The following is a 14,897-nucleotide window of genomic DNA, read 5'->3' as shown; positions in this document are numbered from 1 at the left end:
CCGACATGTTGCTTTGAGGCAGCTTTAATGTGAGATGCGCTTACTTTACTGTTTATGGAAGCGTCGCGCGAGTGCGCACTACACAGGCGCCGAGCTGAGTTCTGAGTTTGACAGCTCCTTCTACCATACACTTAATACAGAAGGACTTCATTATGCATGCACGAAAGGGCCGCGAGCAGGCAAATTGCTTGGTGATGCTCTGGGCCATAAGACGGGGCAATCGTGTTGGGGGGCGAGGGTGGATTGTAGACGCAGCCGGGGAAGATCGGCGTACGCGAGGATACCATGGATCGCCTTGCTCCGCACACAAATAGGACATAGTATTGGCTTTCTCACCCCCATGACTAAACAAACGTACTTGAGCGAATGTGTTGTATTAAACATCGCCATGCATATTGGCGATGTTCGGTCACATTGCGATGCTAGCCCTCCGCTCACGGAGCTGGAGGGGTACAGTCTGGGGCCACGTCGATTTTGTAGGGTGTAAGACTTCATGTGTCTCCCAAGCAAGACATATGCGTGTTCCTGGCCGTGCCGTCTCTCCACGCATGCCTCAAAGCAACAGCAAGTCGCGCAAGGTGCCCGCCAAAGACACGCCAGCGACATGCGCAACAGGCGGTGTATGGGCCCAGTGCGTCCTGAACGGGGAGTAGCGCGGCAGACAAGCTTTCGGGCAAGGCTTGTCGACGCGCCGGTGCTTTCGTCGAATAGCGACGTGGGGAACGGGACATGCGCTGCTCTAGTTCCTGGCAACGAGGGCGGCCATTGGGCGCGTGTGTTTACAATGACGCAGGAGAGCGGCCATGGCTGACGGGCGATGCTCGATGCGCGTCGTCGTGGCAGGCCATGGGCCAGGCCACACCTGCAGCTGGGTGTAGCCATTGTGGTGAGGCGTGGAGCCTGCTTGCCTGCCTGCCCCTCCTTCGCGGGGCAGCAGCTTATATCCCACCAGCTCCGCCGCCGACCGCCCTCCTGCCTGCTCTTCTGCTCCTGCTCCTGCTCCATTCCTTGCTCCTCTCCAGAAAGGACCAATTGGTCAGATAAATCAAAATGGTGCACCTCAACCGCGTTGCGACCGACAAGGAGATCAAAGCCGCAAAGGGCCTCATCGACGGCATGAAGAAGTTCACCCTCGCTGTCGAGGACGAGCCCGATGACTACACGGCGACCGTCTACGGCAGTAAGTATGCCGCAGAAGATCTTCCCAGGCACGAGATGCCCGTACGTACCTCCAATACCCTCCATGGCCATTGTTTACTGACGGCGCCAGGACCGCGAGATGCCGCCCCAGGTGTAGGTTCCTTCCTCCTCCGAAGACGCAGCTGCCCATGCTCACCCCACAAGCGCGTACCGCATGATCAAGGACGACCTCACGCTCGATGGCACCCCGACGCTCAACCTGGCCTCGTTCGTCACCACCTACATGGTAAGTGCCTGTCATGTGGCTCTGTGTCGTTCAGCACCAGTGGGAAGCGTGGACCCCGCCAATGGAATACGAACATCTTGACAATTGCTTTTTGCGGCCTGGCGGTCTTCCAAGAGTGGAGCCAATCCAGTCGACGTTGGCTGGCACGATGCACGCATTTGCGTAATTTGATGCTCTGCTTGAGGTGAATGTAAGCTAAGGGATGTTCGAGGATGCTAGTATGTCCATCACCTCTGGCGGGCAGCAATGGCCTCCGGAAAATACTCGCCACACGGCTCAACCACGTTTTCCACTGTGCTGAACCCATAATGACTGTTAACGCTAATTGCCCCATCAGGAAGAGGAAGCCGAGAAGCTCATGGTCGACGCCTTCAGCAAGAACTTCATCGATTACGAGGAGTATCCCGTCAGCGCCGATATTCAGAACCGCTGCGTTTCGATGATAGCCCGCCTATTCAACGTACCTGGAGATGACGATGCGAACGCGATGGGCACCTCTACTATTGGCAGTTCCGAAGGCATCATGCTTGCCGTGCTTGCCATGAAGAAGCTATGGGCAAACAAGCGCAAGGCCGAGGGAAAGCCGTTCGACCAGCCCAACATCATCATGAACTCAGCCGTGCAGGTGTGCTGGGAGAAGGCAGCTAGATACTTCGACGTCGAGGAGCGCTACGTGTACTGCACGGCCGATCGTTATGTCATCGACCCGAAGGAAGCTGTTGATTTGATTGACGAGAACACCATTGGAATCTGTTCTATTCTCGGCACAACCTATACTGGAGAGTGCGTGCTCAATTTGTTGCAGTCGCTGGATGTGTGCACTGACAGATGCCAGGTACGAAGATACCAAGGCCATCAACGATCTGCTCGTTGAGAGGAATATCGATGTCCCCATCCACGTCGACGCTGCTTCTGGTGGTTTTGTGGCGCCCTTCGTGAACCCCGGTCTCGAGTGGGACTTCAGACTGGAAAAGGTCGTGTCAATTAACGTCTCGGGCCACAAGTACGGGCTCGTATACCCTGGCGTGGGTTGGGTTGTCTGGCGTGACCCCAAGTTCCTTCCGAAAGAACTCGTCTTCAACATCAACTACCTTGGCGCCGACCAGGCCTCTTTCACTCTCAACTTCTCGCGTGGTGCGTCACAGATCATCGGGCAATACTACCAGATGATCCGCTTGGGCAAGAGGGGATACAGGAGGATCATGCTGAACTTGACCCGGACGGCCGACTACCTCTCGGCGAACCTTGAAGAGCTAGGCTTCATAATCCTATCGCAGAAGAGCGGGGAAGGTCTTCCCCTCGTTGCTGCTCGTCTCGACGAGGACCTGGGAAAGCAGTACGACGAGTTCGCAATGTAAGGCCTCCTCCCTTCGGTTAACCAGAATGCCATCTGACAATCTAGTGCCCACCAACTCCGCGAGCGCGGCTGGGTCGTCCCCGCCTACACCATGGCCCCTCACTCGGACAAGATGAAGCTCATGCGTGTGGTTGTCCGTGAAGACTTCACCAAGTCCCGTTGTGATGCCCTCATCGCAGATTTCAAGCTTGCACTCGAGACGCTTGATTCTATGGACTCCAAGAGAATCCAGCACGAAAAGGAGTGAGTGGTTTGACCCACAAGACCCGACAAGAGAGGCTAACCCTGAATAACAGGCATGCTGCCGAGTTCCACATGCGCCGCCGGTCGACCTTGATCGGCACCGCAGGACCTCAGATTAAGAAACAGGCGACCTATCACTTCAACGATGATCACAGCCTGCAAGCTAAGCATGATAAGTCGCATCCCGTGTGCTAGAGAGTTATGTAGATATACCTCGCGATTCGATGCGGCACGGCGCGGATTTCACGGTCATGGGCACGCGTACATACACGGCGTTAACGTCTATACACGAACTACGAAATGAAACGAGTAACGTGGCATGTCTGATCACGGTAGCTGGTACATGAACCAGGATTCCAGTGCACATAGAATCCTGCAGAACTCACGCTATTATACCTTCATAGACTTGTAGTATCATGGTTCAGCGTGAGTATCCAAAGCCAGCTTCGCTATAAGCAATCTAATCGTTATTGGATGACGACGTGGGCTATTTGCATTCATGTTGCATCTTTCCCCCTTCCCTACGCCTCACCTCCCGGCACCGTCATACCGTGCATCCCCGCGTACCCACTCACCTCCGGCTCCTTCCAGTCCCTCACGACCGCCTCCCTCACCGTCTCGCTCAGCTCGAATACCTCGACCTTGATCGGCCGACATGTAGCCTTCATGTCCAGCGTGCGTATGCCCCGCCTCCCCTTCCGCCTGGTGCCATCCCCAGGTACTCAGGTCCCCGCCAGGCCACGCCAACAGCGCGCAGAGCAGAGCAGAGGCTGCTCGGCAAAGAAGGCGAGCGTGGAGTCTGGCGTCTCGGGCGATGTTCCATGAAGCAGCGGCCCTGGGAGTCGAGCCCCGTGGCCCGGAAGACCTGCAGCCGCTTACGCACCAGGAGCGCTGCTGTCTTTGCCAGCTTACCTTCCTCTTCGAAGAGGGTTTTGAGTCTTGCGTAGAGCGCTTCTGGGGGTTGAGACGCAGGGTGCTTCTGCCGGGAATAACAGAAGCATACTACCCATGGGCCAACGTCGACAAATATGCTTGCGTGAACAGGCATGCAAGACGTGTTTGAAAGTGCTTCGAGAGCAATCGCATGCCCAAATGTTGCAAATAATGTCATGGTATTCGACCGACTATACAACTTTTGATCCCGATGCGCCTGCCTCCCACGTGCAATACATGAATATCAGATGCAGTTTGGAGATGGCACCACGCCCTTACAATGCAGAAAGATGATCATGCAGCCTAGATGTTGAAGTTGGATAATCCCACAGCCTGACAATTTATTGCGTTCCGTTTACGCTGGCCTCCAGACGACTTACCAGCGGACTCGCCTCTACATCTTTGTTGCTGTCCGTGCTGCTGACGTTGTTTCGCCCCGGACTTGATTCTGGGCTAGGGAGATCGTTCGTGTTGGAGCGCTTAGGGCGGAAAGGCACCGGTGATGAAGGCCTTGAGGATAGGAACTGCGAAAGTCAGCAACACTGTTCCGAGCAAAAATATCAGAGAAGACTCACGGTAGAAGCCGCTGAGAGCAGCGCAATCAGGGAAGCCTGGACAACATCGTGGTGGATACCCACGCCCCATACCCTCTGTTTGCTGCCTGCCGCCGTACACTCTATGTACGTTGCCGCCTTAGCATCCTTGTTTGAGCCGATGGTGTGCTCCTTGTATTCAGCAACGTCGAGGTCGATGCCCAAATTCCTCAAAGCATCAGCAAGGGAACTGATGGCACCGTTTCCGGTACCCTGGATGCGGTGCTCCTGGCCATCGATTTCGATGACACCGCGGAACAGACGCCGCAGGTTGCGTGAGGATGCTGTCTTGCCAGCCTCCGGAGGTGCGGGCGACTTGGAGCGGTCGGCAGTGATGTCGTAGTCCACGAGGGCGAAGCGCGGGTTGTGCTTGAGGTGGTAGGCCTTTTCGAACAGCTTGGTGATTTCGGTAGGGAGGAGCTCGCGGCCGAGCATATCGGTTTCGCGCTGAACAATCTTGGAAAAGGCAATCTGCAGGCCTCGGGGAAGATCGAGCTCCAGTTGGCGCTGGATGATCCAGGCCACACCGCCTTTGCCGCTCTGCGAGTTGACGCGTATGATAGCTTCGTAAGTACGACCAATGTCCTGTGGGTCGAGCGGGAGGTAGGGAACCTGCCAGCGGCTCTCGTTTGTAGCGCCTTCCTGTTTCCGCTTCGCGAACCCTTTCTTGATAGCGTCTTGGTGGGATCCGCTGAAGGCACACACAACCAGCTGGCCACCGTAGGGTTGCCGGGGATGTACTGGGATCTTGTTGCACGACTCGACCATGTCAATGACGGATGTGATGTCGGAGAAGTCGATGCCCGGGTGGATGCCCTGTGTGTACAGGTTCAGAGCCAGTGTTACCAAGTCGACGTTGCCCGTCCGCTCGCCGTTGCCGAACAGCGTTCCCTCAACCCGGTCGGCACCCGCCATCTGTGCCAGCTCTGCTGCGGCAACCGCACAGCCGCGGTCGTTGTGTGGGTGCAGACTGACGGCAATCTTCTCGCGCTCGCTGATATTCCTGCAAAAGTACTCGATCTGGTCTGCGTACACGTTGGGCGTGCTCATCTCAACCGTCGCGGGCAGATTGAAGATGATGGGGTTCTCCACGCTGGGCTCCCACGCTGCCTTGACCGCCTCGCATACCTCGACAGCGAATTCGGGTGAAGTGTCGGAGAAGGTCTCTGGCGAGAACTCGTATGCCCATTCTGTTCCAGCTTGCTCCGGGTCATCCTTTGTGATGGACCTCGCATATTTTGTGCACTCGACGGCCAGAGCCTTGCTCTCCTCGTTGTTCATGTTGAAGACAATGTTCTGGAAGCAGGGCGACGTGGCGAGGTACAGGTGGAGGATGGCCTTCTTGGCGCCCTTGAGAGAGTCGACGGTGCGGCGGATGAGCTCCTTGCGGCATGGCGAGAGGACCTGCACCCAGACGTCGTCGGGGACGATGCCGGGGGTTCGGATCAGGCGCTGTGTGAAGTCGAAGTCGGTCTGGGAGGCGGAGGGGAAGGAGACTTCGATCTCCTTGTAGCCGAGCTTGACGAGCATCTGGAAGTAGGCCCATTTTTGCTCGCCGTCCTGCGCAGGTTAGCTGCGGCCGCACGGCGTGGACGGGAGGAAGGCGCAACTCACCATGGGGTCGACCAAGCTCTGGTTGCCGTCGCGCAGGTCCGTTGACAGCCACCGCGGCGGCTTGTCAATGGTCTTGCTCGGCCAGGAGCGATCCGGCAGGTTCAGCGGCTTGAACGCATGGTACTTCTTCCACGGCTCCTGGAGCATCGGCATGGTGTCGGCTTGTCGCTGGTTCTGGTCGTTCGTGCACTCGCGCTTCGGCAGCAAGCAAAGATGCAATTGGCAGCACTGCGTGAGGCAAGGCGCGAGGGGCGTGTGCGCGTAGGGAAGGACGTGTGCAGTGATGCAGGTAGCAAGACAAGGACCCCGAATGCAGAGCGTTGACTCAAGGCTCTCTGACTGTCCGCCGTGCAGCAAAAAGATTTCGGTACTACCTCGCGCCGGCCGCTGTCTTATGACGAATCACCCGCGCACAAATCCACTGACCACACGTGCCCCGCACTGCGCTGCCCGTTCTGCTGCGGGGCAATCCCTGCGCCGAAGTCGGCGGCGAACTACGTCAACCCTCCAGCTCGTATTTCTCTGCAGGCCGCATATTGCTCCACGGCCTCTGCAGAATGCTGCGTCTTGGTGGCAAGTGCCATCGCTGTAGTGGACAATCCGAGATTGACGGCTGCACACTGACGCCCTTTGTTCTGCACGTCGCCTCCCCCAGCACGGAGCAGCTGCCTGTTCTCCGAGCAATGCCGCCACAGGATATCTTCCATCCCGTATATGCCGCTGTACAACCCAATGCATCCGGGTACTCACGTCATGGGGATAGCGGTTCGTGTAATTACACCACCCGTGCTGGTTTAGGTGCACTTATCAAGTCTCAATGCGCTAGAAAACGGGTATCCTCACACCACAGCAGTCCACAGACGTGCCCCGGACGTCCACTACCCGCCCGCACCACATCCAGCTAAACTCGCTCAGGAACGCCCTGTCGGCTTCGCTCCACGTATCGAGACCCATCCGGGACACGTCTCCCTTGTCGAGCAGCAGCGTTCCGTCGTCTTCCTCCGCCTCCTCTTCGTCCGCTCTTTCGATGATACTATTCAGGGTCTGTATCAACTCCGTTGTCGAGCGGTGGAAGTACGCAATGATGGCAGTGGGCAGCGCGTCTGCGTAGTCTGATAGATCTCCGAGGAGGTCGCGGTCGCGCTCTCGTTCCGTCGTTGTGTACGAGTCTTGTTCGCCCGCCGACGCCCACCACATGAAGCCACTGTAGGCAAGTTGCGGCCACGTCGTCGATTCGACCATGCTGTCATCGACGCTCAAGTCATCTTCCACGTCGTATCGCTCGTTGGGTCCCATCAACGCCGCCTGCTCGTCTTCGCCCTCATCTTCGTTGTAGTCCTCGCCAGGCGAGCGTCTGTGTTTCCTAAGCTCTAGCTGCAGCATCTTCCATCGCCACAGATCCCGCTGGCTTGCTTTGATTTGCGTGCCGTCCGAGGTCTTCATGATGGGCCAAACCTTCCTCTGCGGGGGTGCATCGTACGTCTCCGGCATTTTCACTACGATGTCGAAAAGCCTCTTCTTGGTGGTAATGATCTCGTCCGTCGTGCAAGCCACCCACCCTGGGCTTGGAATGTCCTCCCCCGTCTCTGTCGCGCCATTCGCTTTCTGCATTTGCAATTGTTCCAATTCGGGGATATCGTGAACACCGATAGAGAATAGAGAGGGTAGACGGAGGAGCGTTTCTGTGCCTGGTGATAGCACATCGGCAGCATGTGGTGGTATACTGGATAGCACGGACAAGTTGTACACTGTTCTGTTAGCAAACCTAGCTTGCCCATGCAGTGGGAGATAAAGTCGTACCGAACTCGCAGCACGTCCGCACTGGCGGTGCGCCAACAAACAATATCCTCTTCCTCAATAGCGCAGCCTGCTGCAGCCTGAATACTAAGGGCCCCAGAACATCGACGTATTTCAGCATCGACAGCGCAGGGTGGTCGGCCGCGAGTCCTCCCTTCTCGCTCGGCACCACCGACGTGAGCGTGCTCAGCGCCCGTTTTCTCCCAGCCTTACCGTTGGTCCCTTGCTCCCCGCCTTTCGACGACCCGACCTTGTCGGTTCCCGCTCTCCCGCTGCTCTGCTGTTCCCAGAATTCCTCCAGCACAGCTGTCCGTTCTGGATCCTCTGCCAATGTTTCTGCGAGTTGCTGCAGCTTGCTCGCGAGCAGCCAACTGCGACCCAGGCGCCCATATGCCCGACTGACCAAAATGCCCACGCTGACGAACTGTGCGTTCCGTTCCTCCGCGCCCGCCTCGCCCTTGGAGTATGCGCTTAGCCCGGCGTACCCTTCGTGCACGAAATAGACGAGGTCGGACGTGAGCGTGTGGAGTCCGGAGGGGAGCGACTTGTATTCGACGGCGCCGTCGAGCGGGACTGTGGCATTTGAGCGTTTCCACGCGACCGTATAGCTGCGACCATCTCCGTTAGCAAGTGCATAGCTTCTGCAATTCTGCCAGTCTCCAGAATGACGTACCCGACCTTCTTGTCGAAGCGGATGAGGAAGAGGGCCGACAGCTCGGGCGGGTCCGTGTCTGCACCGACGTCGTGGTCGCGCTCCACGTTTGTGGTGCTTGAGGCTGGCGAGGCACCCGCGGACATGGCGTTTGGTGGAGTGGCGACCGTCGGTGCTGTTGGCGATGCGATGCGGCGCGGGCCTTGATGGCTGACGGCGCGCCGTTGAGGTGGAACCACCAGGGGTTCCTGAGGCGTGTCGCACGAGCACCCTAGTGAACACCACAGACATGCAGAAGCTGACACGAAAAGCAGCAACGTTGGCGCGCACCTCATCCTGTATCAACCCGCTCTAGTATACGTGGTGAAGTTGTACTCGAATAATCTAATGTGGATATTCACGGAATTCCGGGGTTCATCTTCGGCCACTGGGGACAGCACTCAGGCCAGCGACTTGACACTGCACAAGTGCCATCCCTTCTATCTGCATATGAAAACTTTCTGAACGTAACAGATTTCCTGGATTGGGGTATATCTCCGCACACTACATCTACTGCAACATCGCGTCCAGATCCTCGCCCAGCTTCTCCTCGATCTTGCTAATCCATCGCTGCGTCTCCCTCTCCACCATCTCATCGTCATCCTCTCTCGCCTCGCTGATGAATGGCAACATCTCAGGCAACAGACCTAGCCATTCCTCGCCCAGCCGCTCCGTCAAGGCCAACTCGCATTTGATGGTCGCTAGCCTGGTGCTCGCCTTCTCAGCACGCATGTACTTGAGCAACACTGCATTCATCTCGCGATGGTTGTCCGTGGATGACGAAGAAGACGCTGCAAGTTCGGTGATGGTTGGGATCACGTCAGTGGTAATCTGTTCCGCGTCCGAGATCGTAAGCTGGGAAAGCAGAGGTTCCATGACAGCGCCGAAGTGGTCAGGTGCCTGCCAGAAGCCTTCTTGGTCGTGCTCAAATGTCTTCTGAAGGGCGCTTAGTACGGCAGTGCGGAGCTCGGATGATTCTCCATCCTGCACGAGTGACGTGAGCAGCTTTGATGCGAGGTCGATGATGTAGCTCGAATACTGCGTGGCAATGCCCTTGAACTTGTCGAAGAACGCAGCAGCGAACTTGTAGAATGTGATCGAGGACGACGCTGCCTGGTCCACTAGCTGCGAGAAGAACGGCCGGAAGATCTGGTCGTTCAGCTTCAACGTCATAGCAATGACCGTTTCTACGAGAATATCTTCAAGCTGTTCAACCTCCTCATCTTGGTAGTCTTCATTATCGGTGACATCGTCTCTGAGCTTGAACATGTCCAGCAACAGGCTAAAGAGCGTTGAACTGGCCTTGACCAGCATGATTTTTGTCCGACTTTCGATAGTGGCACGCATCAACTTGAGCTCCTCCTCAGCCGCCTGAATCCTGTTAGTTTGGCTGACCGTAGTGTACATCGCTTTCAAGCTTACCTCGGGGCCCTGTTGCAGACTGTTGGCCCATGTAGCTTTGATGGCAGAGAAGACCTCTTGAGTTTCCAGGTGCTGCGACAGCTTTTCGAAGAATTGACCTCGCTCCTCATCGCACTCGTCATCAAGACCACCCGCGGCTGACTGTTGCGAGAGCTTGAGCACAGGGACTAAATAATCGCGGGAAAACATGAAACCAAGGCGTTGTACGGTGTTGCCCAACAGTGTGTAGACAGCATTGTGGAGAGATGTGTTTTCGTCCTTGATCGCGACCCCCAGGTACTCAAACGCCACAGGTAGGACGCTCGGAAGCAGAGAGATTGCTTCATCTTCCAGGACATCAATCATCGATGTCAAGCACAGCAGTGACAAGATGCGGGTTTGGTTGTCAGTATTTGAGAGAGCTTGAGACCCTGCAACCGTCTCGGCGACAGCAGCAACAGCTGATGTGTCTCTCTTACCAAATCTGCCAACAATGCTGTCAATGCAACTGATGACGATCCGCTTGACGTCCACATCGCCAGCTTGCTGCAAAAGGCCGTCGAGTTGGGGAAGGAACTCGACAAGTGACGATACCGAGGACTTGTCGTTTTGGAGTACGGTGCCTGCTCGGGCTTCTACCGACTTGATAGCGGCGATGCGAACTTCTCGGTCTTGCTTCGCTAACAAAAGCTCGGCAGATTTGATCAGGTCGGGTGTTGGTAGGAGATCCAGACACTTTCCAAGCACCCGACTACAGCTTTGGTATAGCTTCGGCTGGCTCTTGACAGATTTGGAGATCCGGATGACCGCCTCAACAACAGCAGCAAAAATTGTTCGAGGGACGGTAGGGTCTCTACTACGCTTGAACGCTCTACTAGCATGGCTCTTTACTCTGTCATCGGAAGCGAGGTCTGCGAGTGACACGAGTAGGTTATTCAAAGTTTGTTCGAAATCAGCAGGTGACTTATCGTTCAAGCTGAACAATGTCTCGGAAATCTTGCGCTGATGTTTGGCGCCGACGGCCTCCTCGACCAGATTGAGGTAGCCCTTGAACGTTTGGAGGGCCGTGAGTGGTTCAAAAGATACAATAAGATCCGTTGAGAATCTGCGTTGGACCTTGTTGTTTGGATATCTGTCAACCAACAGCGCAATGATGGCCGGAAGTGAGTCGTCAGGACCGAGAGTTCGGGCCAGTTCAGAAAACAGCTTCAGTCTTCGATGAGAAGGTATGTGCTCGAATGCAGCCGTGAAACTCAGCAGCAGGTCAGCGACTCCGATCAGGAAGTTTCTGTGCTTCGATCGCAACGAAGATGCCAGCTGTGGAACAACGCGCGAGATGGTTTGGTCTACCACGTGGGCCGAGTAATCGTCATGTTGGCGAAGCAGCGAGCTTCCAATGAATGTGAAGATGGGCATCAAATTATGCAAAATCATCTCGGGAACCCACGAGGCCAGACTTCCGATCAGTAGCAAGGCCGCATTTTGTACTTGGGGACTCGCGGAATGCCGGATGCAGTCGATGAGGATGTCGGCACGTACTGCGGCTTGAGCTTGCGAAGAGTCTTCCACCTCTTTCAGTCGGTTGACCATGGGTATCAAGGAACTGAAGACCAGGCTTTGAAGGTAGACCAAATCAGAGCCAGACTGCTGCTTCAACTGTTGGAGATCATCAAGGACAGTAAACAAGTTCCTGAAAAGCGCAATGTGTTCAGCAGGGCTGGAACTTTCAATGAGTTCCAAGACCAGTGTAAGTCTCCGAAGCACTCTGGAGACATCGTCTGGGGTCTGAAACTCCGCACGCGCCATTTCGTTGCGGCTGGTTCGTCTTCGTTTCTTCGTGGGGGGACCCTCCGCCATTTGCATCGAAGACGGAATGCTCTCAATGAAGGTCACAAGTGTGGCAGTGTCTAGCCGAACGTTACGAAGGGTTTCCAGCGCCCGGCCACGGGACAGAGCGTCGAACCCTGCCTCGTTCTCTTGTAGTGACAGATCCAACAAACGTTGGCCAAGTTCCAGGCGCGCATCGGCCTTCATCTTCGCAAAATTAGCGTTAAGCCAGTCGAAGGCCTTTTCCATAAGCTGAACTCGCTCCTTGCTAGTGTGGCCAGAGATGATGTCCTGTACTAGCTGCACACTTTCGGGCTCCTTTGGCAAAAGCGCAGCAAGGTGTGCTCGATCCGCATCCGTAGATTCATGGATCTTATCTTGTGAATATTGTGCGATGTCGACCTCCGAACTGGAACTCCAGGCGCGCAGCATCGGCAGTAGAATCTCCTTGCGAGGACCGGCAAGAGTCTTGGCCGACGAATGGAATAGTGGAAGAAGGCGGAGACGCAGGGCGAGGAGCGGCGAGGAAGCCGTATGAGTGGCCAGGAATGTGACGATCGGACCTCGTGTCGTGGTTTTCAATCCGCGTTTCCCATTCTTTGCGTGCGATCCTTCTAATGCCTCCGCAGCACTTGTGATGAGGAAGTTGGCATCCATGGCGCACTCTTCGAGGATCGGAACAAGATACGCGATAAGGAACTCCGATAGTTGCTCCACAGATAGCTGCGCTGATTTGGGAAAAGCAGTGCCGTATAGGTCAGATGATGCCCATACCTTGGTGCCTTGTGTTGAAGTCGACAGCACAGATCCACATGCAGCTGCAGATCGACGAATGATGGCAGATGGGTCCGCAAGCGCAAACAGAAGGTATGGGACGATGTGTTGCAGATTGGTCGGTTTCTGCTCTTCCTTAATGAGCGAGGTGGCTGCTCGAAGGGCCGCAGCTCGAGCTTTGACGGATGCGGAGCTACACCAAACCCTGGCCAGGAAACTGAAGAAAAGTGGCTTGCTGAATGCCGCCTGGCGCTGGAGAGATTGTGCTGCTAAGAACTGCTTAGTCCGATTCACCGAGACAGCCGCCTCGAATAGAGGAAGCGTATCGCGGAATGATTGTGCAGATTGCACGCTCAGCAGGCTCGTTTCTGAGAATTCAGATGGCAATGTCAGAGATGCATCGCTCGGTTCCTCTTCTTCGGCATCGAACATTTCCTCATCTTCGTCCTCTACATCAGCGCTGTCTTGAACCGTCAGAGAGGAACCAACAACCAATCCTAACGATTCCAAGTCTATCGCATTCTGCTGAGCGACTTTGTTGACGATGCGGGCTGTGGTAGCGTTCTCGCTCAATGTCGACGCAAAGTCAATCAAATGGCTATGTTGAGGCGAGCTACGTTCGCTCTGTTGCGCGACCTGTAACAGACCCGAAAGCGCTACCGATAGCTGCGGATCATCGAGCAAGTTGGCCTCGAGGATGCTCTTGAAAGTCTCCTGTTTCTGCCCCGCTTTAGCAATACCACCAAGGGTAGCCAAGGCACATCCCAGTGCAAGACGGTCCACGCGACATCTTTTCGAAAGCGATATCAGGGTCTGGGCCAGGTCGGGAATCTTCAGCAGACTTTTCGCGACCGGAGATGGCAGTTGCACGTGTGCTCTTTCTTCGGCAATGACAGCCAAGCACATCAAGCATGCGTCCGAGGTCTCCTCGACTCGGCTGAGAGTTACGGCCTCCATAATGGAATTCAGGACCTTGTCCTCCAAGGTGGACTTGGTAACCAACACGATGACAATCATGTAGCATGCTGTGACAGTATCCGCGCCGTTGGCCTTTCTCATGCAAACGTTGAGTACCCGCAGGACTCGCAGAAGTAACTCCTCCATCTTTTGGTCCTGCACCTCTTTGCGTCCAGTGGTGTGATCGAGAATGCCATCAATCGCTTGGGTGGTCACGCTCGACCAGAACGTGAGTAGGCTGGGTCCCTGGTGGCCTGCCTGGAGCACTCTCATTATGTAATTCTGCAGCGCTTCGAAGAATGTCGGCGTGTTTGTCGCAGTGTAGACAATGACACGACGCGGTGGGTTGGTAGGGGGTTGTATGTAGGGATGTAGAAATCGCCATGCCGGCTTGGGGTTCGGTGGTAGTATAGACAGCAACGCAAGGAACTGCGGGGTATCGTGGTACGGGAGGTATGTCATTACGAGGCTTTCTGTGTTGTACTCATGAACACTAGGAGGCATTAGCTTTCGTCCTCAAAGTGTGTGCGCACGACATACCGGAATCTTCTGACCAGCCAATCCAGAGCCTTCTCCGCTGGCTTAAGCAGCAATCGTGGGCCGACCATGGTAATGAATGTCTCCAGCACCTCGTCCAACTTTTCGTTCTCTTTCTGCGTCATCTGCGTGCGGTCCTCCACCTTGCTCTGCTCGCTGAAGATATTTCGCGAAAACTGCACGAAGCGCGGGTCCAGCGCGCAAAGATCCCTGAAGCCTTCATAGCAGATCATGTAGATGTTGTCGAAGGATTGCGAAGCGGCGATCCGGGGTTCGAAGAGCAGCGATTTGCCATGGGCGAGCTTCTGCGCCTTGAGGTCCAATTGGTGTGTGCTCGTGGCGGCGATGGCCGCGAGCTGTTTCTGGAGAGACGTCATCTTGAATGGTGCGCGTGGCGTCTACGAGGTGTGCGCGAAATTTTCTGCGGTATCACGGCCCATCGGACGAAGCTCTTGCCGCTATGAAGTCGTTGCGAGAGGGCGCAGCTCGGTGAGGTTCAACTTTGCATCTGATGCCGGCAAACTTTTTGGTGGATCTGCCAAGATTTCGGGTGATCTGTGCGCACTCCCGCCCGTGTCTCATTCGTCGCCTCCATGACTCTATCACGAACACCACAGGCGCGTCTACGGGTCCACCGGTGAATGATGCGCACGTGAGAGCTTCGACGATGCGGACATCACCTTCTGCCTGCTCGTCAACAGGCACGCCTCTGCACCTTTGGCGAACTCTGCACCTGGCCAACCTCGC

The 14,897-nt window shown here is 55.8% G+C and overlaps 5 protein-coding genes across 5 annotated transcripts; 2 read left to right on the top strand and 3 right to left on the bottom strand.

The window, feature by feature from the left end:
- The first annotated feature begins 757 nt into the window (after positions 1-757).
- CC84DRAFT_974475 (uncharacterized protein) lies at positions 758-1,699 on the top strand. Its single transcript, XM_018188017.1, has one exon. The coding sequence runs from the start codon at positions 1,051-1,053 to the stop codon at positions 1,612-1,614; it is 564 nt and encodes a 187-aa protein (XP_018032266.1). The 5' UTR covers positions 758-1,050; the 3' UTR covers positions 1,615-1,699.
- CC84DRAFT_974476 (glutamate decarboxylase) lies at positions 1,700-3,456 on the top strand. Its single transcript, XM_018188018.1, has 4 exons — positions 1,700-2,209; positions 2,262-2,780; positions 2,829-3,026; positions 3,080-3,456. Exons 1-4 carry the CDS (start codon positions 1,785-1,787, stop codon positions 3,219-3,221), a joined length of 1,284 nt encoding a protein of 427 aa, XP_018032265.1. The 5' UTR covers positions 1,700-1,784; the 3' UTR covers positions 3,222-3,456.
- Positions 3,457-4,300: 844 nt separating this feature from the next.
- CC84DRAFT_1099206 (2-isopropylmalate synthase) lies at positions 4,301-6,319 on the bottom strand (the record flags this gene model as incomplete). The annotated part of the gene is made up of 3 exons (XM_018174810.1): positions 4,301-4,483; positions 4,535-6,112; positions 6,167-6,319. 3 exons carry the CDS (start codon positions 6,317-6,319, stop codon positions 4,301-4,303), a joined length of 1,914 nt encoding a protein of 637 aa, XP_018032264.1.
- Positions 6,320-6,572: 253 nt separating this feature from the next.
- Positions 6,573-8,837, bottom strand: CC84DRAFT_1125819 (uncharacterized protein). The gene is made up of 3 exons (XM_018175730.1): positions 8,637-8,837; positions 7,967-8,571; positions 6,573-7,914 (listed from the first exon to the last, which is right to left on the bottom strand). Exons 1-3 carry the CDS (start codon positions 8,759-8,761, stop codon positions 6,989-6,991), a joined length of 1,656 nt encoding a protein of 551 aa, XP_018032263.1. The 5' UTR covers positions 8,762-8,837; the 3' UTR covers positions 6,573-6,988.
- Positions 8,838-8,919: 82 nt separating this feature from the next.
- CC84DRAFT_1261960 (uncharacterized protein) lies at positions 8,920-14,633 on the bottom strand. The gene is made up of 3 exons (XM_018185112.1): positions 14,154-14,633; positions 10,077-14,106; positions 8,920-10,025 (listed from the first exon to the last, which is right to left on the bottom strand). Exons 1-3 carry the CDS (start codon positions 14,525-14,527, stop codon positions 9,165-9,167), a joined length of 5,265 nt encoding a protein of 1,754 aa, XP_018032262.1. The 5' UTR covers positions 14,528-14,633; the 3' UTR covers positions 8,920-9,164.
- Between the last annotated feature and the right edge of the window lie 264 nt (positions 14,634-14,897).

Source organism: Paraphaeosphaeria sporulosa (genome assembly GCF_001642045.1).
Source record: "Paraphaeosphaeria sporulosa strain AP3s5-JAC2a unplaced genomic scaffold CC84scaffold_9, whole genome shotgun sequence".
Taxonomy (NCBI): domain Eukaryota; kingdom Fungi; phylum Ascomycota; class Dothideomycetes; order Pleosporales; family Didymosphaeriaceae; genus Paraphaeosphaeria; species Paraphaeosphaeria sporulosa.
Note: the sequence above shows the minus strand (reverse complement) of the source record. Positions and strands in the feature narration are given on the sequence as shown.